General features: G+C 47.4%; 1 protein-coding gene across 1 annotated transcript; it reads left to right on the forward strand.

Moving 5' to 3' along the window:
- Rab20 (RAB20, member RAS oncogene family) lies at positions 1-26,819 on the forward strand. The gene is made up of 2 exons (XM_008855190.3): positions 1-342; positions 25,799-26,819. Exons 1-2 carry the CDS (start codon positions 171-173, stop codon positions 26,329-26,331), a joined length of 705 nt encoding a protein of 234 aa, XP_008853412.1. The 5' UTR covers positions 1-170; the 3' UTR covers positions 26,332-26,819.
- Positions 26,820-27,073: the final 254 nt, after the last annotated feature.

Genomic DNA, 27,073 nt, shown 5'->3' on the forward strand with positions numbered 1-27,073 from the left:
ACCCCACGTGGGCGCAGGGCAGTGTCCACACTTCTGCGTAGCGCAGTCGCGCGCTTCCTCTTCTGCACTCCAGCGCGTCCCGCACGCAGGTCCCTTCGGGGCCACCAGAGTTAGGGGTCTCCGCAAGTCCGGGGTCCGCGCTGTCTGGCATCCCGGCCTCCTGAGGGACTATGCGGAAACCGGACGGGAAGATCGTGCTCCTGGGGGACATGAACGTAGGCAAGACGTCGCTGCTGCAGCGGTACATGGAGCGGCGCTTCCCAGACACGGTCAGCACGGTGGGCGGCGCCTTCTACCTGAAGCAGTGGCGCTCCTTCAACATCTCCATCTGGGACACCGCAGGTGAGGGCGGCGCAGCCAACCAGGCTGTCCTCGGGGCTCGGTGGGGACGAGGACCGGTTCCTGGGAAAACTCGGGGTTCCCACCTCCAGCTGTGGCCACCCTCGGCCCACTCTGCCCCCACTTGCCCTCTTTTGCTGATCGGGAACCTTCCAGTTAGGCCACTCTGTGAATCTTCTCGACGGTCCAGGTTATGCTAGCAAAGATCCTTGGCTCCAGGGGGCCTGGGTCACTGTAGTGCCCCTCCTTGGTGGAGCTGCTCGCTGAACCGCACTGCTGGGGCATCACTGTTGCTTTAGTGTATTGGTGTACCCTCCGGGACACCATTTTATTTGGTGAGCATTAGCAACCTTGAGGGTTGAGCTACATTACTACTATTAGCTCCTTTATAAAAGAGGAAAGGAGGCACAGAGCATTGGTTTGCGTCGCTGGATTTTAAGGAGCCTGGGAAATAGAACCGGAATCTCCTGGCCTCTGCTTCTCACAGTTTTATTTATCCACTGCTCCGTCTTGGCTGGTGTATATGTCATGTGGTTGGAATGACTTCCTGTACAGGCATTGTAAAGATAGGTAGTGAATTATATTTAGTGTGTGTACTGTTTGTGACTTTTCAGAAGTACAACTTAGACTTTACAAAACAGCGCAGATGATTATAGTGTTTTCCTCCTTTTCCATGATAAATAAGCAAAGAAATTGGAAACAGTATGGTATATTTCCAATGAGTGTGGTTTCGGATGTCTGAAACTTTTTTAACTTCTGACATCTTTTATGTTAGTATTTTAAAGAGTAACATACTCAGAGGTCTTGTTCTCAGTCCCTAAGTTGCTGTCTTGGGCCCACCATTCTGTTGAATAAGTGATGAATTATCTAATTAAAGCCTAGCTTGGGAATTTCTCCGTTGCCCTTAGCGGCTCCCCTGCTGCTTTCTGCAGTGACCCTTTGGTTGCCATAGTAGGGAAAGAACTGACTCCTGCTTGCCCTGTCTTTTCTGACTCTGGGCTTCACCCCAGTCCAGTACCGTCGATCTTTGCTGGGCTGTGTGCCTGCCTCCCACTGAGCACCCATGAATGCAATTTCTGAAAATCTAGACCAGCCTGTCCTGATACTCTCAGGTTTCTCTGGCTTAGACAGAGCTCCGCCTCTTTTCTCCTTTTCTTCACTGGCCTGCCCAGGGTGGCCCTTGGTTTATAAGGGGATTAAGCAGGATTGGCTGAGGCCAGCTTTTTTCCACACCTCTTGATGTTTCCGGAACAGACACAGACCTGGGGCAGGGTTTCTCTGTCCCTGGAGGGCATGAAGAAGCAGTTTCACTTTGACGGGTGAAGCTACTTTCTTCATCAAAACCTGGGACGTGATGCTTCCGGAATCTTGGTCACCAGAGGATTTTGTAACCCTGTGGATGGGATATGCTGGATATCTTGCTGGTTCCGTGGGTGGTGGCGGCAGCGACTCATTTCCTGGCTGGCTCGGCTGCTTTCGTGTTCTTGGAACCCGAAGTGTGAAGTCAGATGACTGTGGAGCAGTAGGGGTGGCCAGTCCCCTTCTCCACATTCCTAACCTCTTGTGTACACACGCTCAGGGTGACCAAGGTGCAGAGTCAACATGGCCCATGCCACCTCTGGGCCTGCTTAGTCAGTGACTTCTGAGCTGTGAGGCACTTACAGGGAGCAGAGACTTGAGAATGGTTACTGTGTTGGAAGTCTAACTTGCTTTTATCCTCCTCCTGTCTAGTTTAAAATTCTCTTCCATCCAGTTGTTTTTAGCATACCTTCTGTAACTGGAGCCAAACAAGAATTAGCTCAGGATGACCAGCTTGAAGCTGCTTTTGATGATAGCAGGTGAGGTGGGTCAAACACAGGTATGTATGTGGGGGCTTTGGGATGTAGGAATGATAGCATAGGGTCAGAGTTTCTGTTTGACTCTTGGTGTGTCCACCCAAAGACAAGGTACAGTGTTTGATTGGCTGTAGCTTGCAGGACAGGGTGGTAGGTAGGGTTAGGGATGGAAGAAGGGGCCTGCTGACTCAATAGGTGCCTTATTTTATTCACTTGCAGATTCCTTCGAGGTAGGAATGACTGATAGCAGTTGAATGGGGGTATAGACCTTGTCTGTCTGGGTCCAGCCATCCCCTCCCCCAACATTGTGCTCTGCTCACTCACAGCCCTTTTCCAAAATGGTTGGGGAGACAGATGGGGGCCCTTACTGTGGAATGGTCAGACCAGGACACAAAGCTGGGATAGTCAGAGCAGCCAACAGGGTGGTGACCTTGCCCATCATTAGCCCATCATTAGGGAATAGATGCTAAACACCAGCCATGTGGTACGCGCTGCTTCCAGCTCAGACTTGTGTACAGCAGTGGACTGAACAGGTAAACTTCATTGCTGGTCTTTGGACTTCAGATTCCAGAGGAGGGGAAAGGCAAGCCAGAAGACTCATGAGTTTTCCACTGATCTTTGATTTGTTTTGAAGGAAAAATAGCAGTACAATGAGAAAGTGATGAGTGTGCCAGCACGGACTGCTGTGAGGCCCTCTACCAGGTCCTGCTGCAGCCTCTTGACTCACACTTGGCCCTCTGCCTCCTATGCCTGCCTTTGGAGTTGAGTCTGGGGAAGCAGCTCAGAGTCTGAGCACAGACCCAGGTCCCTAAGCCTCCATCCCTACTCAGCCACTGTGTCAGCTCCCTTGTGGTGATAGTACTGCTTCTGTGAGTTGGGGATCTTGGGATGGAGCAAATGGTTTTGGCTATGAGAGGGATCGATGCAGATGTATGGCAAGTATATGAGTGTTTGAGTCAGGATGCTCATACGTCCTTCAAAGAACCCTCTGTCAACCAGATGGTCTGACCTTTTGGTCCTTTTGGTGTGCTAGCCGAAGGTTGTCCTGCACACCCATGGAACCAAGGGTACAGCAGGCTTTCATGACAGGCTCTGAGACTGAACACTCCCTGTGGTCTAGGTAACTGGGAAAGCCCCTCACTATCACGTCTCACTCTAGCCTGATGATAGCACCTCCCTGCCTGTCTCTCTTTTCCCCACTTAATACCCCCAGCAGGAAGAGGCAGACCACGCCTCCAGCATTTACTAGGAAGGCGTCTCAGTTTTAGAATGTTCCTCAGCTTTGTCACCTGTGGGCTTTGCTTCCCATACAGGTGCAGGCACAACTCTGCGAGCTCTCTGACACCATGCCCCCTTTCCTCCAGGTTCCTGTAACACACTCCTTTTCAAGAAGCTTTCACCAGTCATGCCTGTGGCATTGTCTTTTATCCCTTTCATACAGCTTAGGGTTCCTTCTCTCCACCCCCCCACCCCCATTTCCACTGACAGTCAGTCTAGGCAGTTCAAGCATGCTCCTGGCTTCTGCTGCACTTCAGGGCTACTTCCTGTGCATTATGGCATCATCATCCCGGAGTCCCAAGTGGGTCTCACCTGGGCTCTGGTTCAAATGCCAGCAGGATCTACTTACTTCTTCAGTTCCTGGTACCTGCTGGGGCTCCTGACTCTCTCGTCCCCTATCCTCAAAATCAGCTATGGCCTGTTGAGTCTCCTTCCCATGGAGCCCTTCTGTCATGTTTAAAGCATTCTGAGACTAAGGGTCCCATTCTGCAGGATAGCTCCTTGTTTTGAGGTTGGCTGGATAGCAGTCTTCATTTCACCTGCACCCTCTACCTCTTCTTTGTAAAACTGCTCAGGTGGGCTGCAGGCAGGGACAGGAGCCACCTCCCACCCCCAACCCCCAACCCCCATCCAGCTTCAGCTCACCTCCATGGGAGGCAGAAATGGAGGCTATGGTTGTATTTCTCCCTTTGTTATGGTGTGTCTTCTGGCAAATGCTGTCATAGCTCTTTGGAATTTAGGCTGTGAACACTAAGGAGTGAAGCGTGGACACCTTTTGCACCTTAGTAAAGACTGTTTTGAAGCACAGGTAATTTCCTCAGAACATGAAGCTTTTATAGCTTAGGAGTCCTGTAGCTGCCAGGAAGGGCATCCTGACTCATACACTCAGAGAACTTTGTACTTAGTCACTGTCGCAGACAGAAATGGAATTCACATATTACAAGAAATGAAGAAGTTGAGGTATGTTTGCTTGTTGGGGAACCCTGCTGTTAAGGTCAACTCCTTTCTCAGCAGGGGCTTCCTGCCTGACTTATTTGGAAAGTGCCTCCAAGCACAGGTGCCTGGCCTTATTTGGAACATGACCTTTGGCATAGTTAACTGCAATAAAACTGCCCCCAGGTTTTTTCTATATGATAATTAGTCATTACCCTATAGCCAGATGATAGGATCCCCCTACCACATGTAAATAAAGCATACTATGAGCACCTAATTTTCCCTGACCCTCACTGAATAAACGGAGCTGTTTCACTGAGTCTGGAGCTGTATCCCTGAATATGACTCCCCAGAAGATCTTTTCCGTCGTGCTCACTGGCTGTTCTGACCCTGTTCGTCGCTTCTGCTCCCTTTATTCTCGTGGGTCAGTGGCCAGTGGCCCACGAGGGGAGGGAGAGACCCACATTTGCTTTTCCCTTTAGTTTTGAAAATTAGAAGTGCACTTGCCATGTGTGTTTTGTGGAATGCTCAGTGACTGTTAGAATTTGAAAAAAAAAATACTATTATGTTTATGTGTATGATGTGTATCAGCTCAGGCCCCTGTGTGCCATGGCAAGTGTGTGGAGGTCAAAGGACAACTTTGTGGAGTCGGTTCTGCCCTTCCACTCCACGTGGACTCTGGGGACTGAACACAGGTCACTAGCCTTGAATAGCAAGTGCTTTTACTACTCTGAGCCATCTTGCCAGGCCCAAATTATTAGAATTTTGTTTTTAAACTCCTGAGACCTAGAAACTTTCCTAGTGGGCATTTTCTTGAAAAACTTCTGCCCTGGGTGGAATTAAATTAGAAAATATGAAACACAGGTCCTTCGGGCTTTTATGTAATTCTCAAGCATTTTGGATCAGAGAGCTGAGCCATGGTGTTTCCTAGTTTCTGATTTTAACTTGTATTATTTAGAAGAAAGATGCTGGAATCACAAAGAATGTAACATTCTCCTTGAACTTGCCTAGCTAATGTACTATTTTTTGTATTTTGTGGGTCAGTTTTAGTTTTTTAAAAAGATTTGTGTGTATGCATCGTGTGTGTGTGTGTGTGTGTGTGTGTGTGTGTGTGTGTGTGTGTGTGTGCCTGTGAATGCAGTGCTCACTGAGGCCAAAAGAGGGCATCAGATCCTCTGGAGCTAGAGTTCCTGGTGGTTGTAAGCAATCTGTCTGTCATTTGTGCTAGGAACTGAACCTGGATCCTCTGCTACAGCAACAAGGGCTCTTAACCATCTAATTTAACCTCTAAGCCATCTTTTCAGCCCTCTATTTAGTTTTGAAGGTTCTTAATTTTATCTTACTCTTATCACCTGTGTTCACAGGCATAAACAGCTGCTCCTTCAGCAGCTCCTCGATGATAGCTCCTGGGAGAAGCTTGCCCAGAGTGAAGTAAATATTCCTCTATGAATGATTTGGACAGTTGTGTGAGGGCGCATTAACTTCTGACAGCCTGTGGAATCATTCACTGCCTTGGCACAGCCTCTCAAGTCTGTGGTTGCTTTGCAGACTGGCCACCCTGATCTCAGGGAATGCTTCTGTGCCTTTACTATGTGCCCTAGGCAATCTTCCTCTTTGTCCATTCAGTCTTCTTAAGGGCCCTGGCAAGCTGCAGCAAGGTTATTATCCTCAGGGAATTTACATAAGGGAGGAAGTGGCCGAACTGGGATCTGAGCAGGGTGAACAGCTCCAGGTTTTTTGTGCTGAATCACCAGGCCTTGCTGTGCCCTTCCCAGAGTGACAGTGTTCTGAAGCGTGAAAGGGAAGAGTTGCTCCGCATTTGTGTTCATGAGTCTGATGTGTAAGTGCCCATCATGCCACAGTGTGTACCGTGCCTGTTACAGCTGTGAGCTGAAAAAACACTAGAGTTTGTAGAGGTGGTAAATGTAAAACCGTCTGTCCTGTGACAGGAGGAATGTTTTCACATGACGACCCTCTTCTCCTATGGTGCCATGCTCTTCCTAACTGAGCTCTTCCTGTGGGTCTGAAGTCTGCTGTACCACCATCCAAGGCAAGCATCCTCAGTGTGCTATACAGCAGGTACTCTAGGCAGGTCCCCATCCTCCTATTCCCCTTCCTGGCTTATGGCTGTGCCTTGCAAGGTGGTCAGCTCTACAGCCTGACTCTGGGTGTCCTGGCTCCTGATGCTTGGAGTCCTGGAGACAGAAGTACGTTCTCATATTCCTTTGTGAACATTCGGGACATGCTGCTTGTGATCACCTGGGTTTGCCAGGACTGTGCTTGGGGTGGTGTGGGGACACACAGTGCCATGTCACAGCACATGCTCCCTTACCTGATCATGAGCAGTTAGTGGATAAACAGCAGACGGAAGTGCAGCTGTGTCTTTGTAGCTGCCACTCCTCGTGGATTGGGAAGCCGTGGGCTTATAGCGTTTCCTGGAATGTCTGTTCACTTTGTGGACACAGGCAGGAGCACAGCCATCATTCACAGATACATTTGGGAATCTGACCCTGTGCTGAGCTGTTAGGGCAGCATAATGCCTCATGGGCAAGTCAGAAGATTGGTGTTGAGGAGCTTCTATAATCTGCCTGTTGGTATGAGCTGTGAAGAAAGCGTGGGGTAGAACAGTTTGGAGGGTCTAGGTATGTAGTTTGGACTGGCCTTGACCCCACAATTCTCTAAAGAGCTGGGAGTACAGTGTACTACTACACAATGCTGGGGTCTTGATTTGAATGTTTGCATACCTGTGAAGGAATGAGGAGGTCTCTTGTTTTGTCTCCTCTGGCTCATCATTGGTATTCCTTTAGATTTATCCATGTGTATTCTCATGTCGTCATTTGCCCTTGCAGGATTCCTGTGTAGAATCCATATTACCTCCCTGATTTCTCCAATCCAGGCATCTTTCAGACCACTCATTAAGTGACTGAGGTCTTTCACGTGTATTTGCTTTTTATACTTGTATGACAGTCATGCCTTGTTTGAAAGTTATCTCTTAACATTTGATTTTTAAAGTGCTTGGTTAGCTGGATGTGGTGGCGGGCCTTTAATTTCAGCACTGGGGAGAGAGAGGTAGGCAGATCGCTTGTACAGTTGAGGCCAGCCTGATCTCCGTAGTGAATTCCAGGTCAGGAGACCCTATCTCAAAAAGAAAAAAAAGTGCTTGGTTAAATCCTATTCTTGGTCTAATGGAATTTAGAGACCCCGCCCCCGACAATAAAACTGTGAATGACTGGAGTGACGTCAGTAAGACAGAAGAATAGGAGCTTTCTGGGCTCACAGAAACATCAACTTGAACAAATCTGCATATATGACAAGTTCTCAAGAGCGTAGGAGTGCCATAGAAGAGACTGTGACCCCTGATTGGGCATAGAAACTAGAAGATATATTGGAGAGGACAGGAAAGACCGTTTCATGTTGCCCATATCCCTGTCCATGCATATGATCAGTGTGTATGTAGGTCATAGGAAATGAGTGCCTGACTTCCATTGTCAGGCTAGTGCCATAGACCTAGGCTCTAGGTTCATCCCAATACCAGGCTAGCCCCACTGACCCAGGCTCCAGGCACATTTGAGTAAAGATTGGACAAAGTTCCCATTTGTTAAAATGCACAAAGAAAAAAAATTAAAGTATATTAAGGCCTATAAAGCACAGGGGCTGGAGAGATGGCTCAGTGGTTAAGAGTACTGGCTGCTCTTGCAGAGGACCTGGGTTTCATTCCCAGCACCCACATGGTGGCTAAGAACGGTCCATAACTCCAGTTACAGGGGATCTGATGCCTTCTTCTGGTCTCTGTGGGATTGCATGACACAGGCACACTTATATGCATGCACACAAAACACTCATACACATAAAGTAAATTTTGAAATAATTTAAAAAATTTTTCAAAAATTAAAAAATACAAAGCATTGATGACAGAAACTGAAGAAAACAGAAACACATGGAAAGAGCTCTGGTTTCCATGTGTTGTGAGAATTAATATTGCTGAAATGCCTATGCTAAAAGTGACCTACACATTCAATTCCCCGTTTTTACAGAAATGGGAAAAAATCCCCAAATTTCTGTGGAACTCCAAGGATCCAGAATAGCCAAAGAAATGAGACCAAGAAGAGTAAAGCTGGGGGCTTGACAGACCTGACTGCAAAACGTATCACAAGGCCAACAGACCAGAAGAGCTTGGCAGGTTGGCTGATAGAACGGGGTAGAGCCCGGAATAAGCCTATGCATTAGTGGTTAGTTGACCTTTAGCAAAGGGCCAGAGCACAATGAGGAAAGGCCAGTCTCTTCAATAAATGATGTTGGGAAAACTGGATGTCCTTCTGCAGGAGGAGACTGGATGCTTTTCTCATATCACCCACAAAAATTCAGCTATAGGACTTAAAACTGAAACTACTAGATGAAAATATAAGGAAAAAAGCTGCTTGATATTGGTTTGGGACTGTTTTTTTAATTATTATTGTTACTATTATTGTTTTTTTTTTTTTTGAGACAGGGTCTCACTGTAGCCCCAGCTGGCCTAGAACTCACTATGTAGACCAGTCTGGCCTTGAATTCACAGAGATTTGCCTTCCTCTGCCTCTTGAGTGCTGGGATAAAAGTATGTACCAACATGCCCAGTTTATTATTATTATTATTTTTGTTTTTGAGACAGGGTCTCCTTGTAAGCTCACCTGGCCTGAAATTGGCTATATAGACCAGGCTGGCCTCAATCTCACAGAGCTACGCCTGTCTCTGCCTCCTGAGTGCTGGGATTAAAAGTGTGCACCACCATACCTGGTTTATTATTATTATTATTTTTTAAGATTTTTTTTTTTTGAGACAGGGTCTCCTTGTAAGCTCACCTGGCCTGAAATTGGCTATATAGACAAGGTTGGCCTCAATCTCACAGAGCTACACCTGCCTCTGCCTCCCAAGCGCTGGGATTAACGGTGTGCAACCACTCATGGCTTTTTTTCCCCCCTCTATATGATCCCCAAGCAAAGCCAAGCAGGAGCTGGGGAGATTGCTCAGTGGGTAAGGACGCTTGCTACACAAATATGAAGATCTGAGTTTGGATCTCCAGCACCCACATAAAAAGCCTGGCCTGGCTGTGTGCTACCTGGAACCCCAGTGCTGGGGTGAGGGTTAAGATGGAGATGGAGCCAGGAGGATGGCTGGGGTTTGTAGGCTGTAAGCTTAGCTGAGAAGCAGTGAACGCCAGGTTCAGTGAGAAATCCTGTCTTAAGGGAATAAAGTGGAACTCAATGGAGGAAATAACTGACACCATACACACACACACACACACACACACACACACACAGCAAAGATTGGAAATAACTGACACCATATACACACACACACACACACACACACACATAGCAAATAAGATTGGAAATAACTGACACCATACACACACACACACACACACACACACAGCAAAGATTGGAAATAACTGACACCATATACACACACACACACACACACACACACATAGCAAATAAGATTGGAAATAACTGACACCATACACACACACACACACACACACACAGCAAATAAGATTGGAAATAACACCATACACACACACACACACACACACACACACACACACACACAGCAAATAAGATTACATCAAACTAAAAAGCATGTGGAGGCACCTTGCCTTGGAGCTTCTCACATACAGAAGCAGCAAAGCCACAGTTGTGTTTGCTGTGTCTGGGCCCATCACACTTCCTAACTGAGGACATGTTGCTTCCATCTATCAGAGCCAATGACCTGCTTGCTTAGTCAGACATATTTTCTACAGAGGTTGCAAAAACACATTCCTAACCTAATTAATTTCACATCTGATTAACTTTGATTGGTAACCAGAGTTAGCCACTGCCACAGCAGATGGAAGGGGGGGGTCCACCTGGCCTTTTTTGGTGATAAAACACCTGCAGCTGCTCTGCACTTCTCACCCATGGAGAGACTTGGAAGGTTATCTGTCAGGTTTCCATCAGTTGTGTGACTACCATAGGACTTCCTGGGTAGATAACTGTCCTCAGCTTCTTTTTTAAAAAAAATTTATTTATTTATTTAATTGCCTGCATGTAGATAAGTTCACCCCTGTCATGCAATGCCCTAGGGGGACAGAAAAGGTTGTTGGATCCCTTGGAACTGGAGTTAACGGACAGTTGTTAGCTGCCATATGGCTGCTGGGATTCGAACCCAGGTCTTCTGCATGAACAGCCAGTGTTCTTAACCGCTGAGCCATCTCTCTAGCCTCTGTCCTCACCTTCTTGATGCTCTCTGAAGTGAGGGCTGGCAGCTGGAGAACCCAGGTGCACCAGAGTGCCTGTAGAAGAATCTGTTTATTCACCAGGTCATGGGGCGTTTCCCATTACGGGTGACCAGGGACTGCCCTGGGCTCCCAAGGCCCTGGGGCAGGGAATAAGCTCTCTGTTCAGAACCAAGAGGAGAGGGAGCACACCATCCAGGTTTCCTGGCAATAGTAGCTGTTGGTTTTATATGTTACAGAGTTTGACAATTGTGGCATAATAAATATAACCAAATTCATCATTTGAATTGTTGCAGGTATGTATGAACACCTTGGTGCTGTTTCCCAGTCACCACTACCATCCAGCTCTGGTTTTTTTCCCAAGGCTGGAGAATGAACCTCTCTTGCCTTGCTCAGGAAGCATGCTACCACTGAGCTCCACCAACAGCTCTGGAAATTTTCAGTCTTTCCAAAATCTTCAGCACTCGTTCCCATTTCCTCTCTCCAGCCCCTGGCACACACCATCCTGCCCGTGTCCTAATGAATCTGATAGCTTTGGGTATTTACTTTAAAATTTTACTTCCGCATACATCATAATGTTCTTGTATTTTTACCATGATAAACTGAGTTCTTATAAACTAATTTGGAGCAATTTAGGAGTTTTTCATTTTTTTTTCTGAAGAGAACCCTGAATTTTGCATGTTAAATTGATAGTTATATCTAGGTATGCCCAGGTGATGGGTACTCCTGCAAGCTTCAGGAGAATTTTCCCTTCTTATCTTTTCTTTCTTTTGCTGTATGGCCCAGGCTGGTTTCAAACTCTCATGCCTCCCCGCTCATGTGCTGGGATCACAGGCCTGTGGTACCACATTTAGCCCTAGAAGGCGTTGTGGATATTGCCCTGTCTGTGGATGACCAATGCACGTTGCAGAAAGCCTGTTCACAACACACCTCGTCTGCCCCTTAAATGAGAGGTGTCTGTAAGTGTAAACCCCTACCAAGTAGTGTTTCCTGAGAAACTGCTGAATAAGCTGTGCTTTAAGCAGAACAGGAAAATGCGTGTTTCCCAGCATGTATTTCTGATGACTCTGAGGCATGGAAGGAAGAGGCTCTTCTGTTCAGCATGGTGTTGGCGGTGCTGCAGTGGCTGCCGAGTGAGTGCCCCATGTCGGAGGCTCTTCTAAATCATGGTGTGTCAAAAACCTCTTTTAGACTCTGAGTCTTCATAATGGGGTTTTTGCTGTTCAGTCTTGACTTAGAAACCAGTTAAAACTTGTTTCAACCTGAAATGATTATAGTTTCTGGCTTTAATAAGTACAGACTTAGCAAATGATTAGATTTTTATTTGATAATCTCTTTTGAGACCCAGTCATCACCAGGCCACACAGTATGTACGGAAGGAAAAGGTGGTCAGGAGATTGGTGTGCGTGCTTTTGTCTTCAAAGCTAAGTCTGTTATGTAAGTGTATTTTCCTTGGATCTGCCACTTTTTAAAAAATTAATATTAGGCTGTTAAAGAACATCTCTTTCTTTGAAATATTTGATTATTTTTAGTAAATCCATGCTTGATAACATTGCAGCAATTTGAGGCTCTGGCCCTAACAGACAATCTTAGTGTTTTTCTGGCATCCCACCATCAAGTCCCAACTGTAGAATCTAATTCTGTGCAGCTGGTGGTCACTATTGGTCATGTGATTTCAGTTTATCCTTCAAATGATTGACAAGCTACTGAAATGTCACTGTTGATCTGGTTGAAAATATACTGGTTGGGCCGGGTGTCGTGGCACGTGCCTTTAATTCCAGCACTTGGGAGGTAGAGGCAGGCAGATCTCTGTGAGTTCAAGGCCAGCCTGATCTACATAGTGAGTTCCAGGCCAGCTGTGGCTACAGGGAGACCCTGTCTCAAAAAGAAAAAAAAAAATCTATATCTATATATCTATCTATATGTATGTATAGTGTGTGTGTGTGTGTGTGTGTGTGTGTGTGTATACTGGTGTGTTAGTGTGAAACCAGGTCTGCTTCCCAGAGTTCTATTCATCGCCCTGTGTTCTGCAGTCATGGTGGCTGGAAGTAGTTGTGGCTTTGCTTCGCCACAGGAAAAAGTTTTCTTCGTGGGTTGCATTTGGGTGACTGTGGTCAAACATTTTCTGACTGATTCATAGAGTAATAAACCAAATCCTGAGACTCATTATATCTCCAGTGTGTACCCTTGGCCTTCTTAGATGGGAAGGATCATAGGCCACATCACGTAATAAAGCACAGCTGTGTGGAATGCGTGTCCTGCAGTTGGAAGCAACTCCAAGGAACGATACATGTAAGTACTAAGTTAGATGGCTGGGTCTGAGTTCTTAGCTTAGTTTCAAATCTTAGCAAATCCATTCTTTGATATGCTTGATGAGACTGACTCACAGTTTGGGTTACGTTTTGTGTGTGTGTGTGTGTGTGTGTGTGTGTGTGTGTGTGTGTGTGTGTCTTTCTGAAACAGGGTCTCTCTGTAGCCACAGCTAACCTGGAACTTGGCATGTAGACCAGGCTGGCCTTGATCTCATACAGTTCTGCCTGCCTCTGCCTCCCAAGTGCTGGGACATGTTTGGGTTTTTTTCAGGCAGGAAAATTCCATCGTTATCTTGCGGCAGGATCGTTTGCTGTTTGCTGCTTGTCATCCTCCCAGGGCACAACTGGGCACAGGGTGTTTCGATTTTGATTTTTGAGACAAGGTCTCATGTGACTCAGCTTGGTCTCAAGCTTGCTGTATAGCCAGGGATGATCTTGGTCTCTGATCCTCCTGCTTCTACTTCCTGGGCATTGAGATTACAGGCATGTGCCATTGTGCCTGGTTTAGGCACAGGATTTTCATGGTGCTTTCATTCATGGTGACAGGTGACTGTCATTGACTGCTACCTAGCCTGGTCTCAGGGTCTTCCCTCATAAAATGAGAGATTATTGCCTCGGGGTAAGAAGACCCCATAGAGAAGTATGTAGCCAAGTCTGGCATCTGCCTACATGGCTTTATGCTTTGTCTCTGAGAACAGTGCATGGTTCATCTGCAGTCCTGGCCACATTGCCTGTGGGAGGAAGTTGCTTCCCTAAAAGGAGCCATGCTTTTTGCTTTTTATGCTTCTCTAGACTTTTTGTTTGCCCAATCCACTGTTACTTCTTTAGATTATGAAATACCAGTGTTATTTTATTTGTGTGTGTGTGTGTGTTCTGTGAGGTTGTCATTGGATGTCTTCCTTAGTTGCTCTCCACCTTATTTTTTGAGACAGGGTCTTATACTGAACATGGAGTTCACCCATTTGGCTAGACTGGATGGCCCGGAAGCCCCAGGGAGCCCCCTGTCTCCATCACCCAGTGCAGGGATTACAGAAGTGTTACCACATTCCACCTTTTACATGGGTTCGGGGATCCAAACGCAGTTTTTCATGCTTGTGCAGCAAGCACTTTACTGACTGAGCCATCTCCCCACTCCTCAGCCCACAAAAGCTTGTTTTCCTGACTTGTTCCCCACCCCAACCTCCCTTAGAGTAGGGCCTGAGGTGGAGAGTACATGGCATGAGGAGCAGGCTCTGGGGTGGCCTCCCTGAGGCATACCACTCAGTTCAGGACACTTGCCCCTCTCTCAGGTCTCATGCAGCCAGTGAGGCATGTTTCGGCTGGATGATTCCTTAGTCTTCCTTGTTCAGTGGTTACACCTCTTCCTCTTTGTGTTTCTCAAGAGTAATAAAGAGCCAGACTTTCTTACCAAGTCAGATGAAAGGGCGAGGTCATTGTCTATGTTAGTGGCCTTGAATTGGGTTAAAGGCTGTAAAACAGCCAGATGCTCCTGTCCTTGGGAATCTCTATACCCATGTCTTGTGCTCAGGAAGTAAGGGGCTTTGCTGACTCGATTCAGGGGATGGCGTGTGGCTTTGGTGACGCAAGTGTAGTGTCATCTGAACCATTCTTATCGACTTCTCCTTTTCCACAGCTCACTGAAGTTCATGATTGACTTCTCTTGATTTTGGAGGTGGGGCAGAGATGACTGGGCTGGGGATGTGTGTGTACAGTAGGGAGGGTGGCTTCCTCTTGCTCATCTGACCCCTGCACATTGAGTAGACACCAGGGAACAGAACTGTGATTCCTTGTTGGAGCTGGGGGTGGCGGCCTCCAGTCTGGGCTTGAGTTGCCTAGGGCTGCTGTAGGCAAGTCCCCATTCCCAGTGGCTTACCACAACAGAAACTTACTCTCTCACAGTTCCGGAGACTGGACGTCTGAAGTTCAGGTGGCGGCTGGTTGCTCTCCCCTTAGGCTACAGGGCAGAAGCCATTCAGCATCTTCCATGTCTGGGGGTTGCCCACAGTCCTGTACTCAGTCACTACTCTGATCTGACTCTGTTTTTACTGGGCAGCAGCTAGTGAGCCCCTTCCCCTTGCCATTCTTCTGTGTTCCTATCCCTGTGCCTCCTCTTCTCCCAAGCACACTGATCATATTGCACCCTCCAGGGTGAACTCACCTTAGCTAATCACCTCTCTCAAAACCCTGTTTCCAGATAAGGTCACAGACACAAGGACAGGGATGAGGACTTTGATCATCTGTGGGGAGCACAGCTGAACCCACAGTAGTGGCCATGAAGTAAATTTGCCATTCTGGGTTTTTTTTGTCTTTTTGAGACAGGGTCTCCCTGTAGCCTCAGCTGGCCTGGAACTCACTATGTAGACCAGGCTGGCCTCGAACTCACAAAGATCTGCCTGCTTCTGCCTCCCAAGTGCTGGGATTAAAGGCGAGTGCTACCACACCCGGCCACCATTCTGTTTTTTTTGGTCTTTTTTGAGATAGGGTCTCTCTTGATCTCACAGAAATCTGCCTGCCTCTGCCTTCCCATTCCATTTTTTAACATGAAGTGGTGTTTCCCTACCCTATGGCTCACCTTTGAAGATGGAAGTGAAAGTCAAGGATATGTGTAAGGCCTGTGAAAAACCACAGCATCCTAAGGGCCATTTCTCATCTGGGGCTGAGGGCAGGGTGTGGTCATATGCCCACCCTGTCCCCCTCCAGATACCCACTTGTGCCCAGGGCATGGGGCAGGGCTTCTTGGCTGCCCATGAATCCTTAAGAGCCACTCAGGCAGAGTGGAAGGGCCAGGCTGTGGGACACTGGGGCCAGTGGGGCAGTTAGAATCCAGGGGATTGGCTTGAACATTTTAGGCTTGGCTTGTGATCAGGAAGAGGCAAAAAGATACAGACTTGATGGGAGGCTTCAGGGTCAGAAAGACTGAAGATGCTGACACTGTCTTGTGAATGTTTCCCATCTATATATTTATTCTGCCTTGATGTCTCCTTGCAGACCTTGAAAATTCACTGCATCTTGGGCACCAGGCTCCATGCTAAGAGGGAACACAGTGCATGTGGCCTCTGCTTCAGAAACTCTGATGGCATTTGTGTTGCCTAAGCACAGCCAAGGTCATGTGTGACTTGAACAGTGGAGATGAAGCATAGCATAAAATATATACCTGATTTAGAAATGGTGGATTAGTAAAAGGGCATGATGTCTCAGTGTTTTCTTTTAATTTTGGGGGGATTTATTTATTTTTATTTTATATGTGTCTTTTGCCTGCATGTATGTAAGTATACCCATGCATGCAGTGCCCATGAAGGCCACAAGAGTCATATCTCCTGGATCTGGGGTTATGGGTGGCTGTTAGCTACCATGTGGGTACTGGGAATTGAACCTGGGTCCTCTGCAAGAGCAGCCTGTGCTCTTAACCTCTGAGCCATCTCTCTAGCCTTTACAGTGGTTTTATATGAACTATATATTCAAGTGAAAACATTGTGGCTGTGTTGGTTAAATGCAATATTAAGATAAATATTACCTTTAAATTTTTTCTAGTGTGTGTATATACATGTGTGTGTATTCATGTGTGTTTGTATGTATGCAGGCACATGTATGTGTATGTGGAGATTAGAGGTCAACCTCAGGTATCATTCTTCAGGATGTTGTCCACCTGTTTCTTTGACACAAAGTCTCTCAGTGACCTGGAGCTTGCCCAGTTGGCTAGGTTGGCTGGCTGGCCTGCAGGCCCCAGAGATCTTCCTATTTTCCCCGGCACTGAGATTCTAGTGTGCACCACCATCCCTGGGTTTTTTACATGGGTTCTAGGCTTCAAAGTTAGGCCCTGTTGCTTGTACCACAAGCGCTTCACCAACTGGGCCATTTCCCAAGTGCAATCATTTTAACTTTTTCAAAGTGACTATCAGAAACTTTTTTTTTTTGGTCTTTTTGAGACAGGGTCTCTCTGTAGCCCCATCTGGCCCGGAACTCACTATATAGACCAGGCTGGCCTCAATCTCACAGAAATTTGCTTGTCTCTGCCTCTGAGTGCTAGGATTAAAGGAGTGTGCCACCATACCTACGTATCAGAAATTTAAAAACTTTTAAATGGCTGTGGCTTGTTTTTGTACTGGTCAGCCAGTGATAAAAATAAGAGGAACCATTTCAACTGTATTTGCAGCACAAGTTTTTAAAAGTATAGAGGGGCTAAGCATATTTTTAACAGTTATGGAACCAACATATGGAGGAGCTGGGATGCCTGTCCAGCCCTGGCCTTCTGCTGCTTCCTGTGACCCGGCAACAGTATGCAGGAAGGAATGAGGGAGGTTTGATTATTCAGGTTTAAATAGTCATAATTGCTGGAGTCCTGCAGTATGCAGGAAGGAATGAGGGAGGTTTGATTATTCAGGTTTAAATAGTCATAATTGCTGGAGTCCTGCAGTATGCAGGAAGGAATGAGGGAGGTTTGATTATTCAGGTTTAAATAGTCATAATTGCTGGAGTCCTGCAGTATGCAGGAAGGAATGAGGGAGGTTTGATTATTCAGGTTTAAATAGTCATAATTGCTGGAGTCCTGGGCCCTGAAGGTCCAGAGAATCAGGAGATGGCTAAGCGTTTTGGGGAGAGCATGGTTTCATGGACAGGTCCTACTGAGGAAGTGGAAGGCTAGGCTGGAAAGAGGCAATGGTGGGGAGTTTGCATGCCAGGTCATGGATGCTGCCATGGGTGACAAGAGGCCAGTATGTAAGTATTTGAAAGTGAATTGACTTTGTGTTACCACTACTATGGCCATACAGGTCTAGCCCTTGTGACTCAGAGTCAGTGCTGAGGGTGAGACTGGGAAGGACCCCAGGGCCGAGGCAGGAAGCCAGGATTGCGACCCCAGGGCCGAGGCAGGAAGCCAGGATTGCTTCGTGGCCTCCAATCCAGCATGACTGATTCTGGTGCAGATGGGTCGGGCTGGTCTTGATGGTTAGGTGGTTAGGTGGTTAGTGGCAGGCAGGCAGGCAGGCAGGCAATAATGAGACAGGGTCACTATGAGTTGAGAATTACCTGAATGAACTACAAGACAGGCACCTAGCTTTTTCCATAGGGATTCAGATTTATCTGCCCAGGCTGGGGACCGAGGACCTGCCCATGTCAGATACTTCACATTATTCTGACATTCAGCCCCAGCGAAGAGTCACCACCCAGGTGATGGCACAGGACTGAGGAGACTGGGATTTGTGCTGCAGGTGACTTGGAAGGGGTTGGGCTGTGGGGCAGCTATGACAATGATCACAGATGAGTGGCTTCAAGTAGCTCTCTTCCGTCTCAGCTGTTGAGGATGGTGTCTGAGCAAGGTCAGTTAGGTCAGCCCTGGAGGAGGGCCCCACTCCACGCTCTCTCCCAACTTCTGGTGGATCCTTGACTGGTGGCTGTGACGCTCCAATCTCTGCCTCCAGGGTCACATGATCTTTTCTTGTGTGTGTACTCTAAGAACACTTGTAATGGACTTAGGGCCCCTGGGGTAATTCAGAAAACTCTCTAGACCCTCACCTTATTTCCCAAATAAGGCCCTATACATGGTTTCTGGGGATGAGGGTAGGGACATGTCCTTTGAATTCACTGTGTGGAAGGGTCTATTCTGTGGAGATTCGCAAACTCGTGGGCATTTGGTGTTGAACTCTGGCAGGCAGGACCAGTGCTGGGCAAATGCCAGTCTTTGTGGCTCCTGGTACCTCGAAGGCTACAGGAAGCTAGGGGTGCATGTCAGGGGATTTCCACTATTGGATCCTCAGCAGAAACCACCGACCAGACCAGACAGTCGAGAGGGGATTGTCAATGGAAAATGATCAGTGGGGGAGTCAGGGTGATACTTCCAGAATTTTGAAAAGTCCCTTCTTCTGTCAGGCTGTCCCCTGGATACATGGTCAGTGTAGGGGCAATGGGTCAGGTGTGTTCAGATCCTGGGAGGGGGTCAGTGGGCCCTTCTGGTCATCCTTCAAACTGTGCACATCTATCCATCAAGGCTCTCTGTGTGGGCCGGGGATGGGCCTTGGTCAGGAGATGGCAGATCAGGGAGACAGGCTGCTGAGACCACCCAGCACCTCTTGGGAAGTCTTGGCAGTTAAATGCACCCTCGTTCCTAAGGTGATGCAATGCGTACTAAGAAGACAAAATGTTACCCCAGGAGTGTTAGACAGGATCTTCCCCAAGGAACAACGTGATAGGCTTCAATCTAAGGAGGGTGTCTGAATTTCTGCCTGGGACGAGGTTCTGGGAGCCTCCAGCCTTGCTCTCAGGGCTTTCAGCAGATTCACCCAGACCACTAAGGTACAGAGGTTCCCAGAGTGGTAGCCTCATCTGCAACCCTCTCAGAGAAACAGCTAGGCATCGTTGGACCAAATCCCTGGCTTGTGGCCTGGCTGAGGTGGCTTGTGCCATGAGCTGTCACACAGGGTGTGATAATAGTACTGTTCCTTCAGAGAAATCCTGGTATATGGAGGGTTCTTAGCTAAAGCCTGGTGGTGGCACTGAGGGCTCTTGGTTTGCTATTTCCCACTCTACAGCTATTAAACAAGGTGTGTGGGGGCAGTGGGCAGCAGCCATTCCCAGCAGGGCTCCAGGTAGCCTGTCTCATGAACCTGGGAAGACATGTGCCCCTTTATCCTTGTTGCATGAAGATTTCATGAGTTGTTCCTTGCAAACATTCCTGCGGGGCTGTGAATTCCAAAGACCATTTTATTATCAGATACTTCAAAAACACAGATGGAGATGGAATGTTATAGATCTTGTCTATGGATGAGGGTCATGGCTGGTTGTAAATGTTGGTTAAAGTTCTTTGGGCTTTATGAAATAGAACTAAAGTAACCTTTTGGGGAGCATTTGTGGGTAGAACTTGAAAACACTGAGAGAAAGCTATTAATTTCATTAGAAAATAAATAGGCTTTGCAGGGAAACAAGACAGCTTGCCCAGGCTTAGCAACGTGGAACTCTGACATCCTGGTTCTGGTATTTTAATTTGTTCCCACCTCTGGTCAGTGCTTCTTTGCCTCAGCTTTCTTTTTTTTTAATTTATTTTTATTTTATGTGTATGAGTGTTATACCTGCATATGCAAGTGCACCTGTGTCATACAATACCTGCAAAGGTCAGAAGAGGGCATTGGACCCCCTGGAACTGGAGTTATGGATGGTTGTTAGCCACCATGTGGGTGCTGGGATTCTAACCTGAGTCTTTCTGCAAGAACAACCAGTGCTCTTAACCGCTGAGCCATCTCTCCAAATCCTGCCTTATCTTTCTTGTTCACACCATGACAGTGATAGTCTGCCAGCTCCCTGCCAGTGAGCTGTGGGATCGTACATGGCAGAATTATTTGAAAAATCTCTTTCTTTAAGTTTCCAACAAACTTACATTTCCACCAAGTCAAAGCAACACGAATCTTACTTTCACATCCCAGCAACTACTTTTTAAAAAATGTGTCCATTTTCTATGGTAGTAGGGGTAGAACCCAGACTCTTGCACATCCTTTGCACGTGCCCTGCATAGACTCTGAGCCACATTCCCAGTTCCCTAACCGTTTATTTCCCACATTTGAGCAGGCAAGCCGGTGACCTCAGTTCTGGTTCCACACCGCACTCAGCCAGGAAGCTCTCTGGATCCTGAGCCATATGGATCTAGGGTCTTGAGCATCAGCACTTTTTAAAGTACCACCCTCCCACACTTTCAGATTATGCAGGCAGCACTGTATGTGATTTCTGCCAGATATACAATTCCATTCAGTGGTTTTGGAACATTTAAATAAAAACCACAGACATTTGGAGTCAAGCTGTTTGATTCTGGGGAGGCTAGAGAATGCAGTAGAAAGCGATTGGGTGATTTTCAGTTCTCCAGTGACTGAGTGGGGTTACAGCTGAGTGGGGTTACTGCCGGGTTGGGTTACTGCCGGGTGAGGAAATGCAGGGATGGGTCAGCTGCCCTTGTGACCAGCAGGCCTGAGAGACAGTTTGCAGATGTGTGACTGGAGAGACCAGGGCAGGGCCGTGGGCATAGCATTTGATCTTGGGCATGGGAGGAACTGAATTCATAATTTGTTGAACACACAGATACACACGTCAGGCACAGTTCCAAATAGTTTTGTTTGTTTGTTTGAGACAGGATTTTGGGACAGGATTTCATGATGCAGCTGGCTGGCCTGGAACTATTTACATAGACCAGGCTAGCCTTGAATTCACAGAGATCCGCCTGCCTCTGCCTCCTAAGTGCTGGGATTAATGGTGTGTACTACCACGCCTGGCTCAGTTTTAAACAACTTACCAGGACAAATTCATTCTGTTTGCTTAACCACTCTTTGGCAGGTTCTACAGACAGGATTTCATGATGCAGCTGGCTGGCCTGGAACTGTTTACATAGACCAGGCTAGCCTTGAATTCACAGAGATCCACCTGCCTCTGCCTCCTAAGTGCTGGGATTAATGGTGTGTACTACCACGCCTGGCTCAGTTTTAAACAACTTACCAGGACAAATTCATTCTGTTTGCTTAACCACTCTTTGGCAGGTTCTACCCACATTTGAATGATGAAGAAACTTATACTCAGAGCTAAGAAACTTGCCAGACTCCCAGGAAGCTCCCTGTGTAAATTTTGGAGCTCCCTGAAGACAGGTGCTGATTGCTAATGCCAGTGTTCCTGGGAAAAAGCCTTCTGGAGGTAGCTTTTCTCTTGCCTTAATGCACAACCTGCAGTTCCTTGGGGTTAGTTCTGCTCCTCAGGGTAGACCAAGTAAGGAAAATCCTACAATTCCTAGAGCTTTGGCTTCAGCCGAGGACTCAAGACCCTGGGTGTGGGAAAGAGGACAAGAGAAGTAAAAATATCCATCAGTTACCATGAAGAAAGACTCATGACCCACCTGAACCAAGCTCTTCCTGGTAGACAGGAGCTCTGGGAGCAGGAGAGGGATCAGTGGAGGCACCTGACTTGTGCACAGTCACAAGTTACTGGACACACATGAGGAATATCCACTCAAAGACGAGAATTTAGAAAAGCCAAGGAGAAAGAGAAGTCTTGACTTCTCAGTTGCTTTTCATTGTCTCTGATGGTTGAAACACCCACCTGAGATCCCACTTCTTCAGCTGGGACCAGCCCATCTTGCTCTGGACGCTGCCCATGGTAGTGCAGCCTTGGGGGTCCCATTACCAACCCTAAACGCTACAGATCACACCTAAAACACACTGTAAGCACGTCAGCTCTGCTAACTAATTGGTCGGTGCTGGCTAATGGGTCAATGCTGATGCCGTCACCAGCACTGCTCGTTTGCTCTCTGTTCCCCTGCATTTGGGATTCCTTACTTCCCACTTCCTTTAGTGGCTATAATCTTTCTTTGTGTGTGTGTAATTAACATTTACTTTTTTAAAAGATAAATTGGATTTGAAATTTTTTTCATTTGTTATTATTATAATTGAGCTTTTAAAATTTCATACAGCATTTCCCAATCAAATCCAGACCCCCTCCCCCACCCATGTCTCCCCCATCCCGTCACTGAACCCCATGTACTCTGCCATACATGCTAAGTCCTATTCATTCAGGTGTTTGTACCCAAATGACCTTCAGTGTAAATGCATCCATTGGAGTCTAGTCAGCCCATCCAGTGGTCGTATGTAAATCATATACTTTCCCTCACCCAGCAGCAACCAGTCTCAAATTGTTCTCAGTCTAGTGCCGGCCTGCCACCTATTTCTCACCTCCACCTTGGGCCTTTGTTTAATTGAGCTCACATGGGTCCTGTGCTCAACACCACCACTGCCTCAGGTTCACATGAGCAAGCCTGGAAACCTCCACCTCCCTGTGTTCATGAACAAGCTTCTCCAAAACTTGGACAGTTGTGGCCTTTGGTGTGCATTGCACTCTGCTATACAAGGAAGCCTCATTGGTGAGAGTTGAGCATTAGCCTTCTCTCTACCCCTTATTCCACTATGTTACATGAGACTTAGCTGCAGAGATTCAACTGTAGATATGTCATCCGGTACTGGGCATCTCCCAGACTTATGTTCTCTGTGCCTGACCAGACACGCAACTCTGCAGTAGCTTCCATCTGTTGCAAAAAGAAGCTTCTTTGGTGAGTGCTGTACAGTGTGCGTGTCTGTAAATATAAGGATCGATATTTAGCATATAGTAAGAAGATTCTTTTGTCTTGAGATATGAAAGAGATAGGTTTTTCTCTAAGAACTATATCCTCTCCTGCCATGTGTATTTGGCTGAGTTTACAGTGCCACTCATGAGTTCCCTCCCATCGAGAGGGCTTTGAGTCCCATTAGATAGCTGTTGATTACCCCCCAGATAACAGTGCCACTACTGCACCAATAGAGATAGTTTGCTATGCCAGTCACCTTGAAATTATTTTTTTTTTTGAGTCCAGTCTTGTGGTGTAGCCCAGGTTGGCCTTGTAACTATCAAACCGCCTGCTTTAGCCTTCCAAGTGCTGGGATTACAGGCATGCACCACCACACTCAGTTTCAAACCAGACATTTAAAAAAAATTCTGGAACAGAAAGCTATTTCAAGCATGGACATTAATATAATTCTTTCTTTGTCCCAAGTGAACTATGTCACAGAGACTTGAAAGAATTCTTCCAGCGGGGTGGAATGTCCCTGCTTGTCTCTGTGGCTGTGGCTCTTGTGAAATCTGGTGGTCGGGCTGGTGACATTTCTGATGTTGAAGATCTCATGACATTGGGAAGTTGTGCAGAGCCTGGTGTGTGTGTGTGTGTGTGTGTGTGTGTGTGTGTGTGTGTGTAGGAGGGAGTGTTGGGGAAAGCATTTTTCTTCCCTTTTGTAAGCAAAGATCTGTTACTAGTGTTGCAGACTCTTGGCCATCCTCCTCTGTAGTGGGACAGTGGCCACTCATTCGAGGGACAGCAATGTTCAGATGGGCCACCTGTGACAACTCAGCCTGCAGCTTATGATTAATTCTCAATCTCAAATTGACCCCTGGGAGATGAATCTGGGAGGGAGTGGCTCTCCAGGTGCTGCAGTTCAGAGCATACTGTTTGCCAACAGGACGACCCTCTACTCCAGATCTTTCCCAGACTAGCTCTTCCTGAGGTAAGAAGCGACCCTGGGATCCCGATGTCTCCCATGTTTTGGCCTTCAGATCTGTTGAAGGGCACATGCCTCCAGCTTCTGCCAAACCTGACTGGGCCATGCTCCAGCTGGACTCCTTCCCAGCTGGCCTCCCTCTGATTGGCCTCCTCCCAGCTGGCCTTCCCAGGTCACTCAGGGAGACACTGGGTCTTTGCTGAAGGAGAAGCTGCTGACCCCAGATAGAGACAGCAGCCCTCAGAGGCACACACCTGCTTGTCTTCACTAGGAAGTGGGCATGTATCTCAGGAGGTTCTTCCTTCCTGGGATGGTCGTGGAGATGACCAGTCTATTTCACGCTGTCTGGCCAGTCATAGGTGCCCTGTGCCAGAATGTGGCCATTTCTGAATGATTGGGGATGGGGTGTAATTTGGTTGTCATCTGGTTAAAAAGACGAGCCAAGAGGAAAGCTGGCAAGAGATGTGGTATTTTACACAGATGGGTCTGTGCCAGTGGCATGTAATCATTTCATGGATCGCCCCAGACTCAAGGGTCTCAGGGCTTTTCAGGACCACAGTTGGGTTAGTCCAACCCTTCCTCCAACATTATATTTTAATGTCTTTAACCACAGAGAAAGGTAGCCAGCTACACTGAAGTACAGTTGTAACAGAGGTTTTTGAGTTATTGTTGGTGTATATTTTTATTGTGTTTATTAGTATGATAAATATCCTAGTTTCTTTTCTTGTGGCTGTGATGAAATATGCTGACAGAAGCAACTTAAGGGCGAAAGGGCTCATTTTAGCTCACAGCAGGGAAGTCAAGGCAGCTGGAGCTTGAAGAGGCTGGTCACATCACATCCATGGTCAGGAAGAGAGAAGGTGAATGCATGCTCCTGCTTAGCTCCCTCTCTCCATTTGTACAGTCCAGGATCTCAGCCAGGGAATGGCCCCACGCACAGTTGCCAGGTCTGCCCACCTCAGTTAATACATTATTTATGTATACAGTCATGCTAGGAAGTTCACCCCAGGTGATTCTGTCCAATTGACAGTTAACACTATCACAATACATAGTCCAGTGGTAGGTGGGACAGCTGGTGTGACTTTGAAGTGATGGCGATTGAGGGGGTGTCTGCAACAGCTCCAGTGGGGTGGAAAACATCCATTCTTCCTGGTGATAAGTGCTCCTAGTGAGCACTCTGCAACATCATATGCGGTGGCTTTCTTTCCCTGCCTCTTGATTAGTTCCTTCCCAAGAGTGTGTCCCCACATCACAGCAGACGTATTGCAGATTCAGGGACCCTCCCATGAGCTGTGGCTGACTGGGGCCCTCACCTACCTTTGTATACACCTGGCCCAAGATTTCTGCTCTGAGCTGGTTTGCATTCTCCTTACAGTGTCCTTCTCATCCCAGTCGCCAAGAGGCTCTGCCATAGGTGGAGGTCATTGAGTGTCCTCAGAAACGTATTTGCCTGGTGCCACCTCAGATTGTGACATAGACTGTTCATTATGGTTAGAGACTCAGGATGGGGCTGTAGCTCCGTGGTAGAGTGCTTACCTAGCATGGACAAGGCCCTGGGGTCCATCTCGAGTACCAAACACATGCATTTACACACCTACAAAATTGAGACCCATGCTGGCATCAGTGTGTTTAAGCATATTTTTTTTTCATGGGGAGGGTGTTGGGGAAGGTGAGTTTATCAGTTACTTTCTTTTTCTTGACATTGATGTCTCAGCCCTCTCCCTGGGGTCACAATTCCTTTCAGAGAAGACTGGAGGTCTTGCTCACAGTATAGATAACTGTTTTTCTCTCTCTTTCTGCCAGGGCGGGAACAGTTCCATGGCCTGGGCTCCATGTATTGCCGGGGGGCAGCTGCCGTCATCCTCACCTATGATGTGAACCACCCACAGAGCCTGCTGGAGCTGGAGGACAGGTTCCTGGGCCTGACAGAAACAGCCAACAATGATTGCCTGTTTGCCATCGTGGGGAACAAAGTGGACCTCACTGAAGAGCGGGCCACAGAGGGTGGGGAGAAGAAAGGACAGGCCTCTGGGGAGGCTAGTGGTGGCTATGTCTCCCCAAGGGTGCCCAAGCAGGTACAGCTGGAGGACGCAATGGCCCTTTACAAGAAGATCCTGAAGTATAAGATGTTGGATGAGAAAGACATGCCAGCTGCGGAACAGATGTGCTTTAAGACCAGTGCTAAAACCGGGTACAATGTGGACCTCTTGTTTGAGACCCTGTTTGACATGGTGGTGCCAATGATTGTTCGGCAGAGAACTGAAGAACCATCCCAGATTGTGGATATAGCCAGCTGTAAAACTCCCAAACAGACTAGATCTGGGTGCTGTGCCTGAAGCAAGAGGTCTCCCTGATGTCAGTTGGCACGTGTGGGAGCCACTGGGATCAGAAGTTTCACAGAACAGTGTGCAGAGGGTGGTGGGTGAAAACTACCACCAGTTGCCAATACAGGCCAGTGTGCACTAGCAGCCTCTGGTTAGAGGAGGTGGGCTTGAATCCTCTGCACAGCCAGCCTGGTGCTACCTTGCCCGATGCCCAGTGGCCCCGTCAGTAGAGCCCTTGGTCTGGGGATCTGTCTTGGACTTGGACTGGTACTGACTCTCTTGGTTGCCACATCCTGCATCTTTGCACTGTTGCTGTTAGGTTTCTCTCTACTGTGATTCACCTGTGGTCCTCCCATTTGATACCTTGATGCGTTATGATGATGCGCCACATTTAATTTATACAAAATCAGGAATTGCTAGTTTTTTTGTTTGTTTTTTTTACTATTTGAAGCGGTGTGGGCTACATGTGTTATTAAAAAGGATTTGGGGGGAAAGCCTTAGCATTGGATTTTATTTGAACACCAGGGAATTCTTTTCTGGGAGTGGGGTGAACTGGGGTGATGACTTGGGCCTGGCATTAAGTGATGGCTGTGAGCCTCTCTCTTTAACATTATGTCAAATCCTTACAGATTCCAGGATATGTAGATGGGTTTTGACCAAGCTGTCCCAATGGTCTGAATTACAGCAGTGGCCATGTTGAAAGCTCTTGTCTGAAGAGGACCCCACTCTGTGCCCCAAGTCAGAACCTCTTTGT

The sequence above is a fragment of the Nannospalax galili genome, unplaced genomic scaffold (genome assembly GCF_000622305.1).
Source record: "Nannospalax galili isolate Female #2095 unplaced genomic scaffold, S.galili_v1.0 scaffold267, whole genome shotgun sequence".
Taxonomy (NCBI): domain Eukaryota; kingdom Metazoa; phylum Chordata; class Mammalia; order Rodentia; family Spalacidae; genus Nannospalax; species Nannospalax galili.